This window comes from Nannospalax galili, unplaced genomic scaffold (genome assembly GCF_000622305.1).
Source record: "Nannospalax galili isolate Female #2095 unplaced genomic scaffold, S.galili_v1.0 scaffold410, whole genome shotgun sequence".
Classification (NCBI taxonomy): domain Eukaryota; kingdom Metazoa; phylum Chordata; class Mammalia; order Rodentia; family Spalacidae; genus Nannospalax; species Nannospalax galili.
Window position 1 is genome coordinate 2,062,087 of NW_008329143.1, and position 19,017 is coordinate 2,081,103.

Below are 19,017 nucleotides of genomic sequence, written 5' to 3' on the forward strand. Positions count from 1 at the left end.
GTGGCACACGTCTTTAATCCCAGTACTTGGGAGGCAAAGGCAGGCGGATCTCTGTGAGTTCAAGGCCAGCCCGGTCTACATAGTGAGTGAGTTCCAGGACAGCTGGAGCTATAAACAGACCCTTTCTCAAAAAAGACAAAAAAAAAATTTTTTTTTCTTTATTCTTTTTATTTTATATGTATAAGTGTATTGCCTGCATGTGAGTGCACCCGTGTCGTGCAATGCCTGTGGAGGACGGATCCCCTGGAACTGGAGCTACAGACAGTTGGGATTTGAACCCGGGTCTTCTGCAAGAACAACCAGTGTTCTTAACTGCTGAGCCATCTCTTCAGTCCCAAAAACAAAACAACAATTTTTTAAAAAATAAAAGTATGAGCCAGGCGTGGTGGCGCATGCCTGTAGTCCTAGCACTTGGGAGGCAGAGGCAGGCAGATCTCTGTGAGTTCAAAGCCAGCCTGGTCTACATAGTGAGTTCCAGGACAGCTGGGGCTACAGGGAGACCCTGCTTCAAAAAGACCAAAAATAAATAAATAAATAAATAAATAAATAAATAAATAAATAAATAAATAAATAGTAGCAAGGTGGCACATGCTTGTAATCCCTAGCACTTGGGAGGCAGAAGTGGAGAATCAAGAGTCCTAGATCAACCTTGGCTACCCAGAGTTTGTGGTTAGTCTGAGCTACAAATGAGACCATGCCTCAAAATCAAAACAACAAAAAACTCCTGGTTCCTTAATCCAATACTTCTTGCAATCTTTTTTTGAATTAATTATTTTTATTTTATGTGTATGTGTGTATTGCCTGCATATAGGTAAGTGCACCCATGTCGTGCAATGCCCGTGGAGGTCAGAAGAGGCTGTTGGATCCCCTGGGACTGGAGTCATGGACATTTGTTAGCTGCCATGTGGGTGTTCGGATTTGAATCCTACTTCTTGCAATCTTTAGCAAAGCACAGTGGCTCATACCTGTAATCCTAATACTCTATAGAGACTGAAACAGAAGGATTGTCACAAGTTCAAGACCAGCCTGCTGGGCTACTATCTTAAAAAAATAATAAGTATTAGCCGGGCATGGTGGTGCACGCCTTTAATCCCAGCACTCGGGAGGCAGAGGCAGGAGGATCTCTGGGAGTTCAAGGACAGCCTGGTCTACATAGTAAGTTCCAGGACAGCTGGGGCTACAGGGAGACCCTGTCTCAAAAAGACCCCCCCCGCAAAAAAAAAGTATCATATGATCAAGCAATTCCACTCAGTTGGAGATTCATATATTTATAAAATCTCCATGAGAATGAAAATACATGTCTATTTAGAAACTTGTACACATGTTTATAACAGCATTATTTAAAATGACCAAAGGGTGGAAAGCCTCAGGTATTTCTCAATAGACGAATGGATAATCAAATTGTGGTACATTCAATGGAATACAAAAAGGAACAAAGAAAACCTATTGAGGTGGTCCCTAACTGTAATACACTTAGGACGCTGAGGCAACATAGTAAGAACCTATCTCAAAAAAAAAAAAAAAAAAAAAAAAATCGGAAATCAGGGCTGGAGAGATGGCTCAGCGGTTGAGAACACTGGTTGTTCTTGCAGAAGATCCGGGTGCGCGTCCCAGCACCCACATGGCAGCTAACAACTATCCATAACTCCAGTCCCAGGGAATCCAACAGCCTCTTCTGACCTCCGAGGGCACTGCATAACATGGGTGCACTTACCTACATGCAGGCAATACATGCATACACATAAAAAATAAAAATAAAAATGTTTAAAAAGTTGCTATAGCATTGGAAACATGCTAAGTGAAATGAAAGGCACAGTCACAAAAGGTCACATATTATATGATGCCCTTTATATAAATCTAGAATAGACAAATCCAGAAATAAAAAGTAGAGGATACCAGATGTGGGGAGAAATGGAAAGTGATTATACAGAATATAGGGTATTTTTAGAGGTTGATTAAAATCCTAAATCTAGAATTGGTGGTTATACAACATCGTAAATACAACTCAACTCTGTGTGTGCTTATACATATACAGTACATATATAGTTTGGGGTTTTGTGGGTTTTTTGAGTAAGGGTCTCATACAGCCCAGTCTAACCTAGAATTCACTACGCAGCTGAGGATAACCTTGAACTACTAATCTTCCTGTCTTCACTTCCTGAGTGCTAGGATCAAGCCTAGGACTTCTACCAAAGAAGCTACATTCCTAGCCTTCAGCTTTTATGTTTGTTTGTGGACAGGTTATTAAGGAAAAGTGAGAAAGAATGGGAGGTGCTTCAAGAAAGGAATAACCCCTTTATTTTTTGAGACAGACTTACTGAGTAGCCTAGGCTAGCCTCAATCTCACAATCCTCCTACCTTAGCCTCTCAAATGGTGGGTTTAGATGTGTATGTCACCACACCTGGCTAACTATATGCACATGCATGCAACTTTTTTTTTCAAAAAAAAAAAACAGGGTGTCACTATGTAGCCCTGGCTGACCTGAACTCACTATGTAGACCAGGCTGACTTCGACTCACAGAGATCAGCCTGCCTCTGCCTCCCAAATGGGATTAAAGGTATGCACAATAATGCCCTGCATGTGAATTTCACCTCAAAAAAAAATTTTGTTTTGGAAGAAGTTGCAAGTTAAAAGAAGACTGAAGGTCTAGGGGGATGTTTCAGTGGGGCAAAGTGCCACATAAGCATAAGAACCTGAGTTTGGATCTCCAGCACTCACATAAAATGCTGTGCATGACAAGAATCAGAAGAGAACTTAGTAATGAAGTAAAATGGTAGTAACTGCTTAAAGTTCCATTGGAATTCTATGCTATTAATAATCTAGTAAAAAGGTATACACACACACACAAGCCAGGTATGGTGACATGCATAATCCCAGTGCTGGAATACAGAGACACAAGGACTCCAGGGGCTTTCTGGTCAACCAGTTTAGCTAGCCAGTGAGCTTCAGGTTCAGTGAGAGACCCTGCCTCAAAAACTAAGATGGAGAATAGAGGAAGACACCCAACATCAACCTCTGAAATTCACAGAGGCTATAGCCACACATGTACCAACATGCATACACGACACACACAAAATCAGTTAAAAATTTAAAGAGTTGGGTATGGTGGAACACACCTTTAATCCCAGTACTCTGGAGACAGAGGCAAGCAGATCTCAGATGAGGACAGCCTGCTCCACATAGTGAATTCCAAGCCAGCTAGGGCCTCAGGGAGACCCTGTCTCAAACAAACAAAAATTTAAAAAGGACTGAAGACACACATTTACTCCTGGCCAACTGAAACTCTATTAAATGAGAGTAAATAGATTTTTTTTTTTTAAATATAAACTCACAAGAACAAACAGAAGATGAAACTAGAACAACAATAACAAAAATTCTGGAGGGCACAGAATCTCCCTGTAGGCCTGATTGGCCTAAAACTCATTATGTAAATCAGGGTAGCATTGATCTCAGAGATCCATCTGCCTCTGCCTCTGCTAAGATCAAAGTTGTGCACCAGCATGCCGGCTATCAACAACAAAATTTTAAGCTTTTTTTTTTTTCTGTCTTTTTGAGACAGGGTCTCCTTGCAGCCCCAGCTGTCCTGGAACTCACTATGTAGACCAGGCTGGCCTTGAACTCACAAAGATCTGCCTGCTTCTGCCTCCCAAGTGCTGGGATTAAAGGCATGTGCCACCACGCCCATCATTTTTTACTATTTTTTAATATATTTTATTTTATGTGCTTTGAGTGTGCTGCCTGCATGTATATAAGTGCACTTGTATCATGCAATGCCCAGAGGTCAAAAGAGCAAGCTGGATCCCCTGGAACTGGAGTTAGGGCAGTTAACCACCATGTGAGTGCTGGGAATCAAACCCGGATCCTCTGTAAGAGTAGCCAGAGCTCTTACCTGATAAGCTATCTCTCTAGTCCCCCATTTTATTATTTTTATGTTATGTGTGTGTATAAGTGTATTGCCTGCATGTATATAAGTGCACCCATGTCATGCAATGCCCAAGAAGGTCAGAAGAGGGTGTCAGATTCCCTGAAATTGGAGTTTTAGATAGCTGTTAGCCACAATGTAGGTGCTGGAAACCAAACTCAGGTCTTCTGCAAAAGTAGCCAGTGCTCTTAACCACTGAGCTATCTCTCCAGTCACAACAACAAAAAATTTTAGAGGCTAAAATATAGGATACCTGGTAACTTATTTAGGACTGGGGAAAAAAAAAAGCTAAAACCTAAGGCAGCAGTGTGAAAAGAACTTCAGCAGCTAAAGGACTCTCAAACACTTGGTAAACACAGCTTCCAGGTACTATTGGAAGTAGAAGTGAAGGCAAAACTAAAAACAAGGTTGAGCACAAAGGGTTTTTTTTTGTTTTTTTTTATGAATAACCAACCTTCTTCTCAAATTTCCACAACTTCCTACTCTCCTACTTGGCTTTTCTTTTTACAAGATGAAATTTTCTGGAGGCAAAAGGATACAGAGAACCTGGGCAACCTTACTGAAAACAGGATGATGAAATAAAGTCTCTCTAAAATGTGTATATTGAAACCCTAAGTGCTTTTCTACTCCCTTGGTTCAAAGCATAACAGGCTCATAATTCTCTAGGCAATACACTAGCAGACTTTTCCCTTGGGAATCTAATTAGCCTGAGAGAAAAGAACTACAGATAATGACATCAAAGGTAACCTAGTAAAAACCCCCTACAAAGAGGTCTGCAGTTAGCAAGTATCCCCCTCCTTTTTTTTTTTTTTTTTTTTTTTTTTTTTTTTTTTGTGTTTTTTTTCCCCTTGCCCCAGCTGGCCTGTAACTGGCTATGTAGAACAGGGTGGCTGGCCTTGAACTCACAGGCCGGCCTCTGCCTCCCAGAGCGCTGAGATTAAAGGCCCAGCATAAATAAAATATAGTTTTTAAAAATTTGTAGTATATAGGGCTGGAGAGATGATTCAGTGGTTAAGAGCACTGACTGCTCTTGCAGAAGACCCAGGTTCAATTTCCAGCACTCACATGGTGGCTATGAACTGTCCTTAACTCCAGTTCCAGGGGAATCCAATGCCCTCTTCTGACCTCCACAGCATTGCATGACACAGGTGCACTCACATATATGCAGGCGATACACTCATACACATAAAATAATTAGCCCCCTAATTTTATTTTTTTTAAAAATATTTTATTATTGGGCTGGAGAGATAGCTCTGCGGTTAAGAACACTGGTTGTTCTTGCAGAAGACCCTTGTTCCAGTCCCAGCACACATATGGCAGCTAACGACTGTCCGTAACTCCAGTCCCAGGGGATCCGAAAGCCTCTTCTGACCTCCGTGGGCATTGCATGACACAGGTGCACTGACCTACATGCAGGCAATACATGCATACACATAAAATAAAAATAATTTAAAAATCGAAAAAAATTTTATCTTTATTTTATGCATATGAGTGTATTGCCCGCAAGTAAAAAGTGCACCCATGTCATGCAATGCCCGCAGAGGTCAGAAGAGGGTGTCAGATCCCCTGGAATTGGGGTTATGGATGGTTGTTACCTGCCACTTGAATGCTGGGAATAAAACTCGGTCCTCTACAAGAACAGCCAGTGTGCTCTTAAACACACAGCCATCTCTCTACCCTTCCCCACTATTACCTTTCTTAATCTGTACTACTACATACTCTTTCCCAGGGCTCCAAACTATTAACAAGGGTTTACACTCTTACTGAATTCTTCTTTTCTCTCAGTCTAAGAGTAGATGCCCTCCATCCCCATCCTTCAAGTTAAACACCAATTCCCTCCAGAAAACACTGCTTTTCCAATAGCCATTTATAACTACAAATTCATCAATTCACTCAATACTTCTCAAATTCATACTCTAGAGCCAAAAGACATAATCAGCATTCTCTCAACTCCTCCTACATACCTCCCCCAGCCTTTGGAAATTTTCTTACCATTCCTTGGTAGGCCACACCATCCAACTAAATTGCACTCAACGTGTATTACCACTTAGCAGGCCAATAGCATCTAACACAGATTTCTTACTCCAATTACTTGAATCCAAGACATCTTCAACAGACATGTTCTTTACTCTTAACTCACTACAGCCTCCAGTTCCCAGGACATACCTTAGATTGCACGAGTTCATGTGATTCCTGCAACCTTAGAAGCCTGAAATCTCTATTTCTGACCACTATACCTTTTTGTCCCTTCCTCTCCACCCAACTTCCTCTCCTTTTCTCCCTCAATAACGCCACTATAGCTGTTCTCTTTTAGATGTATAGTCTCTTATCTCCTTTTCTCTAAATCTATCTTTTATCTCCTGGCTTTCTCTATCATTTCTAATGCCTTCTTTCTGGATATTTACTTCCATCTATCCTTTGACATAGCAAACCTCAGCCTAGGATTAATCCAGTCACCTATCTGCTCTGCTATATCATACCAACAATCAAATATTGCTGTGGCAGGACATGGTAACAAGACTACAGAAATATAAATTTTCAAACTGTACACAAAGTTGAGCCCTAAATGCTGCTCAACAATATTTGCCACACCCCAAAACTTTTCTAGTCTCTTCAGTCATTCTTTCCATAAACACCTTCCTGGCAAGTGACACTGACTCCTATTTGACAAGAATAGCTGAGAGTCAGTACCTCCAAATCCCATCCTTTTCATTTTTCCCTTTCTCAGAAAATAAAGTGACCGGTCTCCTCCGTCAAGTTAATCTCCACATCTACACTCTAAATCCCACCCCTTAGTTTCATTAGTTATCTTCTTTTTTATGTCTTTAATCTTCAGTGGCACCTTACTTCAATCTTTCTTTCCTTATGAAACATGAGTTCTTTTTTGGATTTTTTCCTCTCCTTCTTCTGAAAAATAGATTCTCAATAGTGATTTCACTAATAGAGGGCATTTAACAATGTCTGAAGGCATTTTGATTATCCTGGCTACAAGGATAGCCCTGTCATATAACAAGTAGGGACCAGGACTGCTACTACATATCCTCCAAGGCACAAGTCAATCCTTCCTAACAAAGACTTCACCAGTTCAAAATGTCAACAGGGTCAAAGCTGAGAGTTCTCTAAAAACTAAATTCCTAGAAGAAATAGTATATTGTCACTGTCTCTGCTTCTTCACTTTGCAATGTTATCTAGCTTCAGGTCCTATCTTCAGATTAGAACTAACAGCCATGGTCATCCAAATCACCAAACCTTATATAAATGTTTCGGCTCCACCAAGAGGCACCTCTCTCACCGTTTTGTGCAGCTGTCGGGATGTCACAATAAATTTCAGGCCAGCCTGGGTTAGTATGAAATCTTGTCTCAAAAGAGAGAGAGAGAGAGAGAGAGAGAGAGAGAGAGAGAGAAAGTTAGTGAAGAGATGGCCCAGCAGTTAAGAACACTTGCTGTTCTTACAGATGACTGGGGTTCAGTTCCCAGCATCCACATTAAGCAGCTCATAATCACCTGTAACTCCAGCTCCAGGGAATCTGACACTCTCTTCTGGCCTCCTTGGGTACCCAAACACGTGCGCGCGCGCGCGCACACACACACACACACACACACACACACAAAAAAAAAAAAAAAAAAAAAAAAAAAAAAAACATAAAAATAAATCTTTTAAAACAATGGGCTGAAGCCAGGCATGGTGGTGCACGCCTTTAGTCTGAGTACTTGAGAGGCAGAGGCAAGTGGATCTCTGTGAGATCAAGGCCAGTCTGGTCTACATAGCGAGCGTTGGTCTGGGAAGATGGCTCAGTGTATGGTAAAGTCTGCTATGTTACATAAGGATGTGAGTTTGAATCCACAGAAACTACATAAAGCCAATAATCTCACGGCTCCTATGGTGACGTGGGAGATGCAAACAGGAGAGTTCCTGGAAGCTCAAGGACCATCTAACCTGGAACATACAGCGGCAAACAACAAAGAGAATTTGTGACACCCAAGGTTGTCTGCTGACTTCCACAGGTGCCCCATGTGCTCACATTGGTGCCCATAAGCATGAGCATACACACATCATACCCTTTAAAAAATAGGTTTTAAGCCGGGCATGGTAGCGCACGCCTTTAATCCCGGTACTCGGGAGGCAGAGGCAGGCGGATCTCTGTGAGTTCAAGGCCACCCTGGTCTACATAGTGGGTTCCAGGACAGCTGGGGCTACAGGGAGACCCTGTCTCAAAAAGACCAAAATTATTTTACATGTATGAGTGTATTGCCTGCATGTATGTAAGTGTGCCTATGTCGTGCAATGCCCACAGAGGTCAGACAAGGGCACAAGATACCCTAGAACTGGAGTTATGGATAGTTGCTAGCCACCATGTGGGTGCTGGGAACCCAACCAGAGGCCTTAACTGCTGAGCCAGCTCTCCAGTCTTGAGTCCATTTCTTATCAAAGCATTTTTACCTTCAAAACACAGGAGATGGGACTATTTGATGTCATAGAGGGCAGGAGCAGAGTTGGCAGAGTTCTGCTCTTCCTAAAGGCAGCATAGAAACAAGATAGGGATTTGGGTTTGGAGGTACCTGCTGGTGATTCCAGCACTCAGGAGGCAGAAACAGGAAGGTCATGAGTTTGAGGCCATCCTGGGGTATACAGTAAGACCCTGTCTCAAAAATAAAAAGCAGCTGGGTATGGTGGCACATACTTTTAATCCCAGCACTTGAGAGGCAGAGATAGGCTGATCTCTGTGAGTTTGAGGCCAGCCTGGTTTACATAGTGAGTTCCAGGAGAACTGGGGCTACAGGGAAACCCTGTCTCAAAAAGACCAAAAAAAAAAAAAAAGAAAAAGAAAAACATGATGAGAAAATAATCTGAAATTAATACTTCAGAACTCACATAACTGTTTAATTTTAAAATTACAATAAAGTTTATGAAAACTTCACCCAAAGCACAAAATTCTGAAGCACTGAAAAAATGGGAAAGGAGGTAAGAAAAGGATCTCACTCTAAAACCCAAGCTTGCCTGAAATTCACCATGAAGTCAAGTCCATACTCAAACTCATGGTAATCCTCCATCTCCCTAATCATGGGATTGCAGGTGTGAAGTTATCAGGCTTGAAATGTGTTTTAGATGCTCTTATAAGACCTACTGAAACTACATTTTGGAAGAAAATGAAACCTTTTAGTTACTTCTCAGGTATACCTAGAACTTTCAGGCATAACTCAAACTTTTCAAATAAATTTCAGTTTATGGTAAACTATCATTTCATACTTACTACTTAGATCTTACAGCTCTAATTGTTTTTCTAGCAAAAGTCTGCCAACTACAAACAAACAGGTAAGTCATATAAGTATCTGCACACAAAAAAACCTTGCTCCTGCTTATGACTCTTTGAGTCTCCCTGAATAAAACTCAACTCCTCTTAAGTTCCACTGTTACTTGAACCACATACAGCATGTCTAGGCAAATTTGATGACTTGGATATAGTTTTAGAAGCCAGGCTTACTGCCAAGTCTGCTATGTCTATTCTCCCAACCCACCAGGACAGCTTTAAACACCACCTTCCTTATTCATGTTACTGCTGTGACCAAACTACCAGTACTATCAAATGGGGCTCAACCTCCTCAGGTTTCCTATCTCTTAGGAGTAATGTTGATTGCCTTCACTATAGTATGGCTCCCTCAGTCCCACTCCTATTTAAAAGAAAATTTTCACAACTAGCAATAATGAGAAAGAATCAGTAATACATTAGGAGTAATGTTGATTGCCTTTACTATATTATGGCTCCCTCAGTTCCACTCCTATTTAAAAGAAAATATTCACAATTAGCAATAATGAGAAAGAATCAGTAATACAGCTCATCTTGTTTTTTAAAAATATTTTATTTCTTATTATTTTTTATTTTATGTGTATGTATGTATTGCCTGGATGTAGGTTAAGTGCACCAGTGTTGTGCAATGCCCGCGGAGGACAGAAGAGGCCATTGAATCCCCTGGAAGTGAAGCTTCAGACAGTTGTTAGCTGCCATGTGGGTGCTGGGAACTGAACCTGGGTCCTCTGCAAGAACAGCCAGTGTGCTTAACCACTGAGCCATTTCTCCAGCCCCTCATTTTTTATTTTTAAAGGTTTCTGTTTCAGGGCTGGGCATGGTGGCGCACGCCTTTAATCCCAGCACTCGGGAGGCAGAGGCAGGTGGATCTCTGAGTTCAAGGCCAACCTGGAAACATAGTGAGTTCCAGGACAGCTGGGGCTACAGGGAGACCCTGTCTCAAAAAGACCGAAAAAAAAAATTTTTTTTTAAAAAGAAGAGACATAAGAGCACCAGTCTTCATCTCTCTGCCTCCTGACAAGGAGCCACTGTGACCAGCAGCCACCTCACACTACCACAGCTATGTCTTCCCTCCCTTAATGAACAGTATCCTCCCAAACCATGAGCCAAAATAAGTCCTCCCTCAAGTTGCTTCTTATTGAGGATCTGGTCACAGAAAGGAGAAAAGTTCTGAAGTAGGATTTCAGCACAGAAGATTGGGAAGAATTCTCCTTCGGTTCTCTGAAATGCTACTTGTAGGATGCTTGGGAAAGGAATGAAGACTTTGTTGTCAAAACCACATGGACTTCAAGAACTGGGCCAGAAGCCTCAAGACAACATCTTGTCAAGAATGTTCTAACTCCCACAGAGAAGCAACTGGTAATACAGATTGTTCTAAAATCAACACAAAGAGGGGTCTTTACTATCCTTGTAACCACTGAGCAAGTCATTACATCTCCAGGAACCAGAATATTCTCATTTTAACATAATTTTTAAAAAATATTTTATTTATTTAAATTTTTTTTTTTTAATCTTTTTGAGACAGGGTCTCCCTGTAGCCCCAGCTGGCCTGGAACTCACTATGTAGACTGGGCTGGCCTTGAACTCACAGAGATCCACCTGGCTCTGCCTCCTGAGTGCTGGGATTAAAGGCCTGTGCCACCATGTATATAAGTGCACTGATGTTGTGCAATGCCAGTGGCGGTTAGAAGAGGGTGTCAGATTCTCTGGAACTTGTTGTTAGCCACCATGTAGGTGCTGAGAATAGAACCTAGATCCTTTGTAAGAACAGTCAGTGCTCTTAACTGCTTAACCCTCTCTCCAGTCCCTCTAATGTGATATTTTACAGAACATTTTTCACCTATTTCTAGAAGGCTGGAGTGGAAAGAAATGTATTTGAAGACTGGTGCAATTATAAATTGTATGGCATGCTGAAGTAAATTCAGCATTTCCTCCTGTCACAAACATATTCTTAGAAATAAACCAAACAGGGGCTGGAGAGATGGTTAAGAACTCGAATTCCAGCACCCACATGGCAGCTAACAATTGTCCATAACTCCAGTTCCAGGGGATCTGACAGCCTCTTCTGTCCTCCGTGGGCATTGTACAACATGGGTGCACTTTACCTACATGCAGGCAATACACACATACACATAAAAATAAAAAAATAAAAGTAAATAAACCATACAAGACTACAATATTAGCAAGGAAAATAACAAAAACAAGCAAAACAAAAAGGTCTAGTCTCAAAACAGGAAAGGATAAAAAAAAATGAAGGAGACTCAGAGATGACTCTGTAGGTAAAGGCGCTTGAGTTCAATCCTTGGAGCCCACATGATGAAAGAGTCAAATTCCACAAGTTGTCCTCTAACATCTACACACAAGCTGTAGCATGTACATGTACATGTGCATGTGCACAAAATAAATGTAAAAATTTTGGAGACAGGTCTCCCTGTCTCAAAAAGACCAAAAAATATATATAACATTATATACGTGTATCAATACATCATATGATACTCCATAAATATGTATAATTTTGTGTAGCTTAAAAAATTTAAAGATACTGTAGGAGAAAACAAAACAAAACTTAGAGAAAAAAATAGGTACTGTAGGGAAGGGAAAACACACTTTTTAAGAGTCTGTATTTGAGTTTAAGAGACTGATGAAAGGTTGAGGGGTTGAGGAGATTAATAAATATTTAAAAATTTAAAAAAAGAACATAGATTTTTGTTGTATTGGTTTCTTTTTTAAACTTCTTTTTTTTTATTGTGTGCACATATGTAAGTGCACCCGTGTCGTGTAATGCCCAGAGAGTTCAGAAGAGGGTATTGGAGTCCCCTGGATCTGGAGTTACAGATGGTCGTGAGCAATCATGTGAGTGCTGGGACTCGGGCCTGGGTCCCCTGCAAGAGCTGCCAGTGCTCTTAACTGCTGAACCATCCCTACAGCGCCCCTCTTTTTTAGTTTTTTGATGTATGGTTTTTGTTTTGTGTTTCACGACAGGGTTTCTCTATAGCGACAGCTGGCCTGGAACTCACTATGTGCACCAAGCTGGCCTCTCACCGAGATCTGCCTGCTTCTGCCTTTGCCTCCAGGGTACTGGGATTAAAGGTGTACACTACCAGGCTCAGTTTTTTAAAACTTAAAAAAAATTATTACCACATGTAGAAATACTGGCACATGCATGTTGTCAAATGTATGCAGAGATCAAAGGACAACCTTGAAAGTCAGTTCTTCCCTTCTATCATCTTTATGTGTAGGTCCAGGGATTAAACTCAGGTTGTCAGGCTTGCATGGCAAACAATTTATCTACTAAACCATCTTGCTAGCCCCCTCCCCTTTTTTTTTTGGCGTTTTTGAGACAAGGTCTTGCTATAGCCCCAGCTGGCCTGGTACTCACTATGTAGACCAAACTAGCTTTGAACTCGCAGAAATCCACTGCCTCTGCCTCCAAGTGCTGGGATCAAAGGTATGCGCTACCACATCTGGCTGCTGGCCCTTGTTTTATTGGTTTATTGAAACAGGATCTCCCATAGCCCCGGTTTTTCTTTACATTAATTACTTCTAAAGTCCCAATTTTTCTAAGGAAGAAATTTAACAAGACACTGTAATTCTCCTTTAATCCTAATATTTGGGAGGCAGAGGAAGGTGGATCTCTTTGAGACTGAGGTCAGCCTAGTCTACACAGTGATTACCAGGCAGGCTGGGGTTACAGGGAGACCCTGTCTCAAAAAGACAACCCCTGCCCCCCCAAAAACAAACTTTGATTCATTTTTAACTGGAAAAATCAGAAACAGCACTAGGAACTAAGAAAACAAAAAATGCTAAAGACTAAGGGTTTGCTGGAGTTTTTTGTTTTGATCTGAGACAGGGTCTTATGTAGCCCAGGCTGGCCTTGAACTCACTGGGTAGCTTAGAATGGCCTTTAACTTTATGATCCTCCTGTCTCCACCTCCCAAATGCTAGGATTATAGGTGTGTGTTCATTTTTATGTAGTGGCAGGGCTCAAACCCAGGACTTTATGCATGCTAGGCAAGCACTCTACCAAATGAGCTACATCCCCAGCCAACAAGCAGTAATATTAAAAAGCCAATCACAGCTGGGCATGACGGTGCACACCTATAATCCCAGCACTTGAGACATGGAGGTAGGAGGATCAGGAGTTCAAGGTCATCTTTGGCTACATACTATGTTCCAAGCCAGTCTAGAGTATATGAGGCCCTGTTTTCAATTAGGGAAAAAAAATGTCATAAATGTATTCAATGTTATCAAGCACAACGTAAACCATCTAAAAAATACTTCAGGGCCAGGTGGAAGGCTTGGTGGGTATAAGTGCTTGCAGTGCAATTCTGGCACTCTGAGTTTTGATCCCTGGAACTGACGTAAAAACTGGGCACTAGCCTGGAGTGCACATCACAGTGGCAAACAAGAGACTCTGCTACAAACAAGTTAGGTGAGGACGGACACCTGAGATTATCCTCTGACTTCAACATGTGCATCATGCAGGCACAGGTTCTCCCACAGGAACACAAATACATACTGTACACACACACAAAAAAAATAAATAAAATACTTACCTGTCACTCTTCATTTCCTCTTCCCATAAAATATATTCTGAAACCCTTTTCGCCAGGTGTGATGGTACACGCCTTTAATCCCAGCACTTGGGAGGCAGAGGCAGGTGGATCTTTGTGAGTTCAAGGCCAGCTTGGTCTACAGAGTGAGTTCCAGGACAGCTAGGGCTACAGGGAGACAGTCTCAAAAAAAAAAAACCAAACAAACAAAAAACCTTTTCATTATATGGAAATTTAGATGTAAGTATTCTCAAACCTTCAGAGAAATGTAAAAGTAATGCAATTCAAAATTATCAAGATCTATCATATGGAATTACCCAATAAGCCAAAAACATTCATCGCCATGAAAAAAACAGTGAGTTGTGACTTAAAACTTAAGTGGTATTTACTCATTAATTCAACAACTATGGTTTTTTTTAAAAAAAGATCAGCTGAGAGCTGGCCTGGTGGCACACGCCTTTAATCCCAGCACTTGGGAGTCAGAGGAAAGCATCTCCATGAGTTCCAGGCCAACCTGGTCAACAGAGAGTTCCAGGCCAACCTGGTTGACAGAGAGTTCCAGGCCAGCTGGAGCTACAAGGGAGATTCTGTTTCAAAAAAACCAACCAACCAAACAAACAAACAAAAAATCAGCTGAATTAGCTGAACATTGTAGCTCACATCAGTAATCCCAGCACTCTCAGAGGCTGAGGCAGGAAGACTACTTCAAGTTTGAGGCTAGTCTAGGCTATACAGTGAATTCTAGACCAGACTCTGCCAAAAATTCACAAGTCCTCTAAGAGGAAAACTGGTGCCCTTCTCAGGGACATAGTAACTTGGAAGAAAACCTGGCATGCCTAAGGTCTTTGAGAATAAGGGATGCACATTTCCTTTGCCTTACTTGGGCTGCCTACATATAAATTCAGTCTGGATAGATTGGGTCCTCACCAACAGGCTGTTTGTCATCTTTCTTGACACAGGCCAGAGGCAATGATGTGTAGCACCTTTCTTTAGTCATCAATAATGACCTTCCAACCAAAGAAAATTATATCCACAGAATTAGGCACGGTGGTCACCAAGGTGTAGCTATTAACATGGTCACAGAAGATGACAAGAAAGCTCTTTGAGACACTGAGACTTTCTATAACACCTCCACTGAAGAGATATGCCTCAGTGTTGCTGACCTCTTTTGAAGGGCTGTCGTGCTACCTGGCCCTAGCCAGGGTTCAATCCTGGGTGGTTGAGGAACTATGGAGGGGGGAGGTAAAAGAGCCATGGGATGGATATCTGTTCTCTTTTTTCCCCCCTTTCTCTTTGAATAAATGTCACTTTTTGAAGCAAAAAGAAGGAATCTTGGAGAAAAATACAGAAACAAAAAAAAATTTATTTTTTCATATGTATTTCATCATAATGGGAAAAAATTAATCTTAAGAAAATGATCACTGGGTATGCTGGCTCATATCTACATAGCTGAGGCAGGAGGATTGCTATGGGTCAAGGTCAGCCTGGCCTACATGAAGACTATATCTCAGAAAGAAAGAAAAGAGAAAAGGAGGGACAAAAGGAGGGGGAAGGGAGTGGAATATGGATGGTCAAAGGAGGAGGGGAAAGAGGTGGGAATGAGGGAAGAGCCTGCTGGAATTTTATTAAAAATAAAACTATTCATGCTTATCTTTAGAAATTTCAACTATAAATCAAGTTTCAATTTTTAATTCCTTCTAGATCCTTTTTAAATATCAAAATGGGGGCCAGGGAGATGGCTGAGCAGTTAAGAGCAGGTATCACTCTTGGAAAGGACCTGAATGTGGTTCCCAGCACTGAATTTGGTCCAGCAGCTTACAACTGCCTGTAACTCAAGCTCCCTGTGGATCTGATACCTCTGGCCTCCAAGAACACCTGTCCATACACATACTGAGACACACACATACACATAATCAAAAATAGCAATAAATCTTCAAATATATATATTTTTTAAATCTGTATGGCCAAATAAAAAAAAAAATTTGAGACAGGGTCTCACTATGCAGCCCTGGCTAGCCTAAACTCAGTATGTAGACTAGTCTGGCCTCAAACTCACAGAGAGATCCATGTGCCTCTGCCTCTTGAGTGCTGGGATTAAAAGAGTGCATCACCACATTCAGCCTAAATTTTTTTTTAAATGTGTCTTGAGTGTATTGCCTGCATGTATGTGAGTGCACTGTGCCATGTAATGCCGAGGAGGTCAGAAGAGGGCTTTGGTGTCCCCTGGAACTGGAGTTAAGGAAGGTTCGTAGCCGCCATGTGGATGCTGGGGATTGAACCTGGGTCCTCTGCAAGAGCAGTCAGTGCTCTTAACTGCTAAGCCAGCTCGCGAGCCCCTCAGCCTAAATGCTTTTTTTAAAGCTATCTTCTTGTTAGGCCTGGTGGTACAGAGACTGGTAATCTAATACTTGGAAGATGGAGGCAGGAGGATCAGAGCGTTTAAGGACAGTCTAACTACATGACATTGTCTCAAAATTAATTAAAGCTATCTTCATGGCTTTAAATGTTATTCAATATTCTGAATGTACCTAAATTCTTACTTACATGATGACACTCATTATTCATGTAGGATTAGTACCTTCATAAACCACATATTTACTATACAACATGCTTTAACCGCAGGGTGTGGTGGCGCATACCTGCAGTCCCAGCACTTGGGAGGCAGAGGCAGGCGAATCTCTGTGAGTTCAAGGCCAGCCTGGTCTACATAGTGAGTTCCAGGACAGCTGGGACTACAGGGAGACCCTGCTTCAAAAACATAAAAACAAAACAAAACAAAAAAAACCCAACACGCTTTAACCTTGTTTGTGCCCAAAAAACGTTTGCTGATATCAACTATTTGTATTCTTTATAATAAAAATGTCCAAACAAGTTGCTTTTATTTTGTTCAGTCTCAATAATCGAAGCACAATTCAATGCCATCCTCTTCACAAACCCCACTTTTCCTGTTTCTTCTTCTATTTATAAAATGCATCACAATTCTGCCTAGAAGCAATTATTTGGACTATGTATCTCCTTAACTATTTCCCAACCTCCTTAGGATTCTGAGACTTTCTGCATCCAAGTAACACTACACAACTAAGTACCTAATGGTACCTTCAACATAATAGGTGCTCAAATAATGCTAATGGAACTGGAAATAAACACAGCCAACACATTACTATTGTAAATTATTTATTATACTGAAAAAGATATCTAACATATAAAGGCTGAAAAGGAAATGATAACACTGGCACTTGTACCACGCAGGAAATTCTTACAACTCACGATCACAAAATTTTCAGTGCAACTCTGAGAAATGGATCTTTTGGACATCAATATGAACAATACCTAACTCACCTAATACTGGAAAAATATAAATAGGGATTATTCTTATCCATCTCCTTTTCTAAGTTCTCCTGCATAAGTAATAGGAAAATTGAACTTAATGAACCACACTATTCCAAACCAGGTCACAGGAGCGTTAAGTCCCCAGTCATCCTGTTTCTATTTCCTTACTGGTCTGACCTGCAAGCATTACGGTGCCCAGCTTTCCCAATTTAAGATCTCCTTTAAATGATCTACTGAGAAGGACTTTTCTTAAAACAAGACTTCCAGAACATTCATTCTAGCGCAATTATGAAAAACGAACCCTACCTTGTTTTTAAAAAAAAAGTCTTCCCAAACACTTTGCTCAAGCAAATAAACCCAGTTTCCAGAAGTCTCGTTACAACATACTAAGTGCAGAACGAACATAAATCTGCACAACTGGAAACCAATTCTTTCCAGAGCACTACTTTCCCAGAAAAAGTAGACTTAAACTAATACACCTTTCAAAGCAGGAGTTTTACAAACAACACAGTCAAGTGCAACCTACGCTGCACAGGGTTTCCTAAACACCACTCTGGTACCGCAGCGACAACCAGACGCCTCTGGGGCTTTGGCCCCGGCTCCGACTCCAAACCCCGGGCGTCCCCGGGCCTCCGGGAGTCGAGTTCGCCCTGGGTTCGCGGCCAGCCCAGCCACTTCCTCGTCGCGGTGACCCACGCGCCGCCGCCTCCTCCGCGGACTAACGGGGCTCCACTCACCACACGCACGCACACCGGGCAGCTCGCGGGAGGGGAGGGAAGAGCATAATCCCGGCCGGCCCGGTACCCACCTGCAGGCCGCGAGCCCTGGGACTCCGGCGCCGCCCCGTCCTCGCCGAAGACGAGTTTGAAGTCGAGCTCGTCGTGGGCGCCACAGTTTGCAGTAGTCATCGGCGTGGCCCGGGGTGCTGCGGCTCCTCCTCAGGCGGCCGCGGCAGCTCCTCAGCGCCGCTTCATGCTGGGCCGCGCCGGCCAGGAGGTTGCGGCTCCCCAGCAAACTTTCCAGGCCGGGCCCGCGAACCCTGGCGCTCGGTTCCGAGCTAGAAAGCTGGCCGAGCGCCCCGCCGCTCCAGGAGCCGCCACCGCCAGCAGTCTAAAGCGCCCAAGAAGCCGCGGTCGCCCCAGCCAAAGTTCCCCGCCCCCCCCTCGGCCAGGCTCCGCCGCCGCGCCACCACCACCGCCGGCGCGCTCCCGCGCCTTGCCGCGCACCCAGCCCCGCCCCCCACCGCGCGCCCATCGGGCGGGGCTGCCCATAGACCGCTGGCTCGTCTGACAGCCCCCCCACCCACAGACGCTGGCCTATCGCGCGACTCTTCTGAGAGGAAGTCGTGTAACCAAGAGCCCCGCTACCTCTCGGGAGTTGTAGTTGAACCCCTCTTCCTTCCGCTTCTAAGCCCAGACGCTCGTAGAGCCAATAGTGTCGTCTGATTATATTGGGGGCCACCACAGGCCAATTGGAAAAGAGTCCTTCTCCCACTGGGCGGAGCTCACGTCGAGGAAGGGTTACTCGAGCACTGGGGTTATGGGCATCTTGGTATTTGTCCCCATCGGTATACCTATTTCTTAGGTCAGGGTTTAGAGAGCATGCATCAGGACATCTCGAGAGTATCAACACACACTCACCCAAGCATCCCTCCATCCCAATCTCAGTGGCAGAATCTCGACTGGGCCGGGGACTGGATCGAGCCTCTCGATAGGCTGGGGTAGAGCTGAAGGAAACCGGGATTGCGAGAAAAGTCCGGAGTTGGAACTCGCGGTCGCTACAGCTCCACCCCTGAGGGGCGGGGCCCAGCCTCCGTCGCTGCGCCTTTGTCCCTAATAGCTGGCAGACAGCTGCTCCCTGGATGATGGCATGCACTTTCTAGTCCTCTAAGTCAGAGAATCCGG

At 42.9% G+C, this 19,017-nt stretch overlaps 1 protein-coding gene and 1 non-coding gene across 3 annotated transcripts in view; one reads left to right on the forward strand and one right to left on the reverse strand.

The window, feature by feature from the left end:
* The window catches only part of Nfatc3 (nuclear factor of activated T cells 3), an 80,564-nt gene extending 62,295 nt beyond the window's left edge, over positions 1-18,269 (reverse strand). For both annotated transcript variants that reach the window (XM_008834065.3, XM_008834074.3), the window contains exon 1: positions 17,922-18,269. In XM_008834065.3, the coding sequence (XP_008832287.1) occupies positions 17,922-18,021 (100 nt within the window). In that variant the 5' untranslated portion in view covers positions 18,022-18,269. The remainder of the gene's footprint in view (positions 1-17,921) is intronic.
* LOC115070541 lies at positions 14,546-14,680 on the forward strand. Its single transcript, XR_003849702.1, has one exon. It is a non-coding gene; the product is annotated as a small nucleolar RNA SNORA67 (small nucleolar RNA).
* Positions 18,270-19,017: the final 748 nt, after the last annotated feature.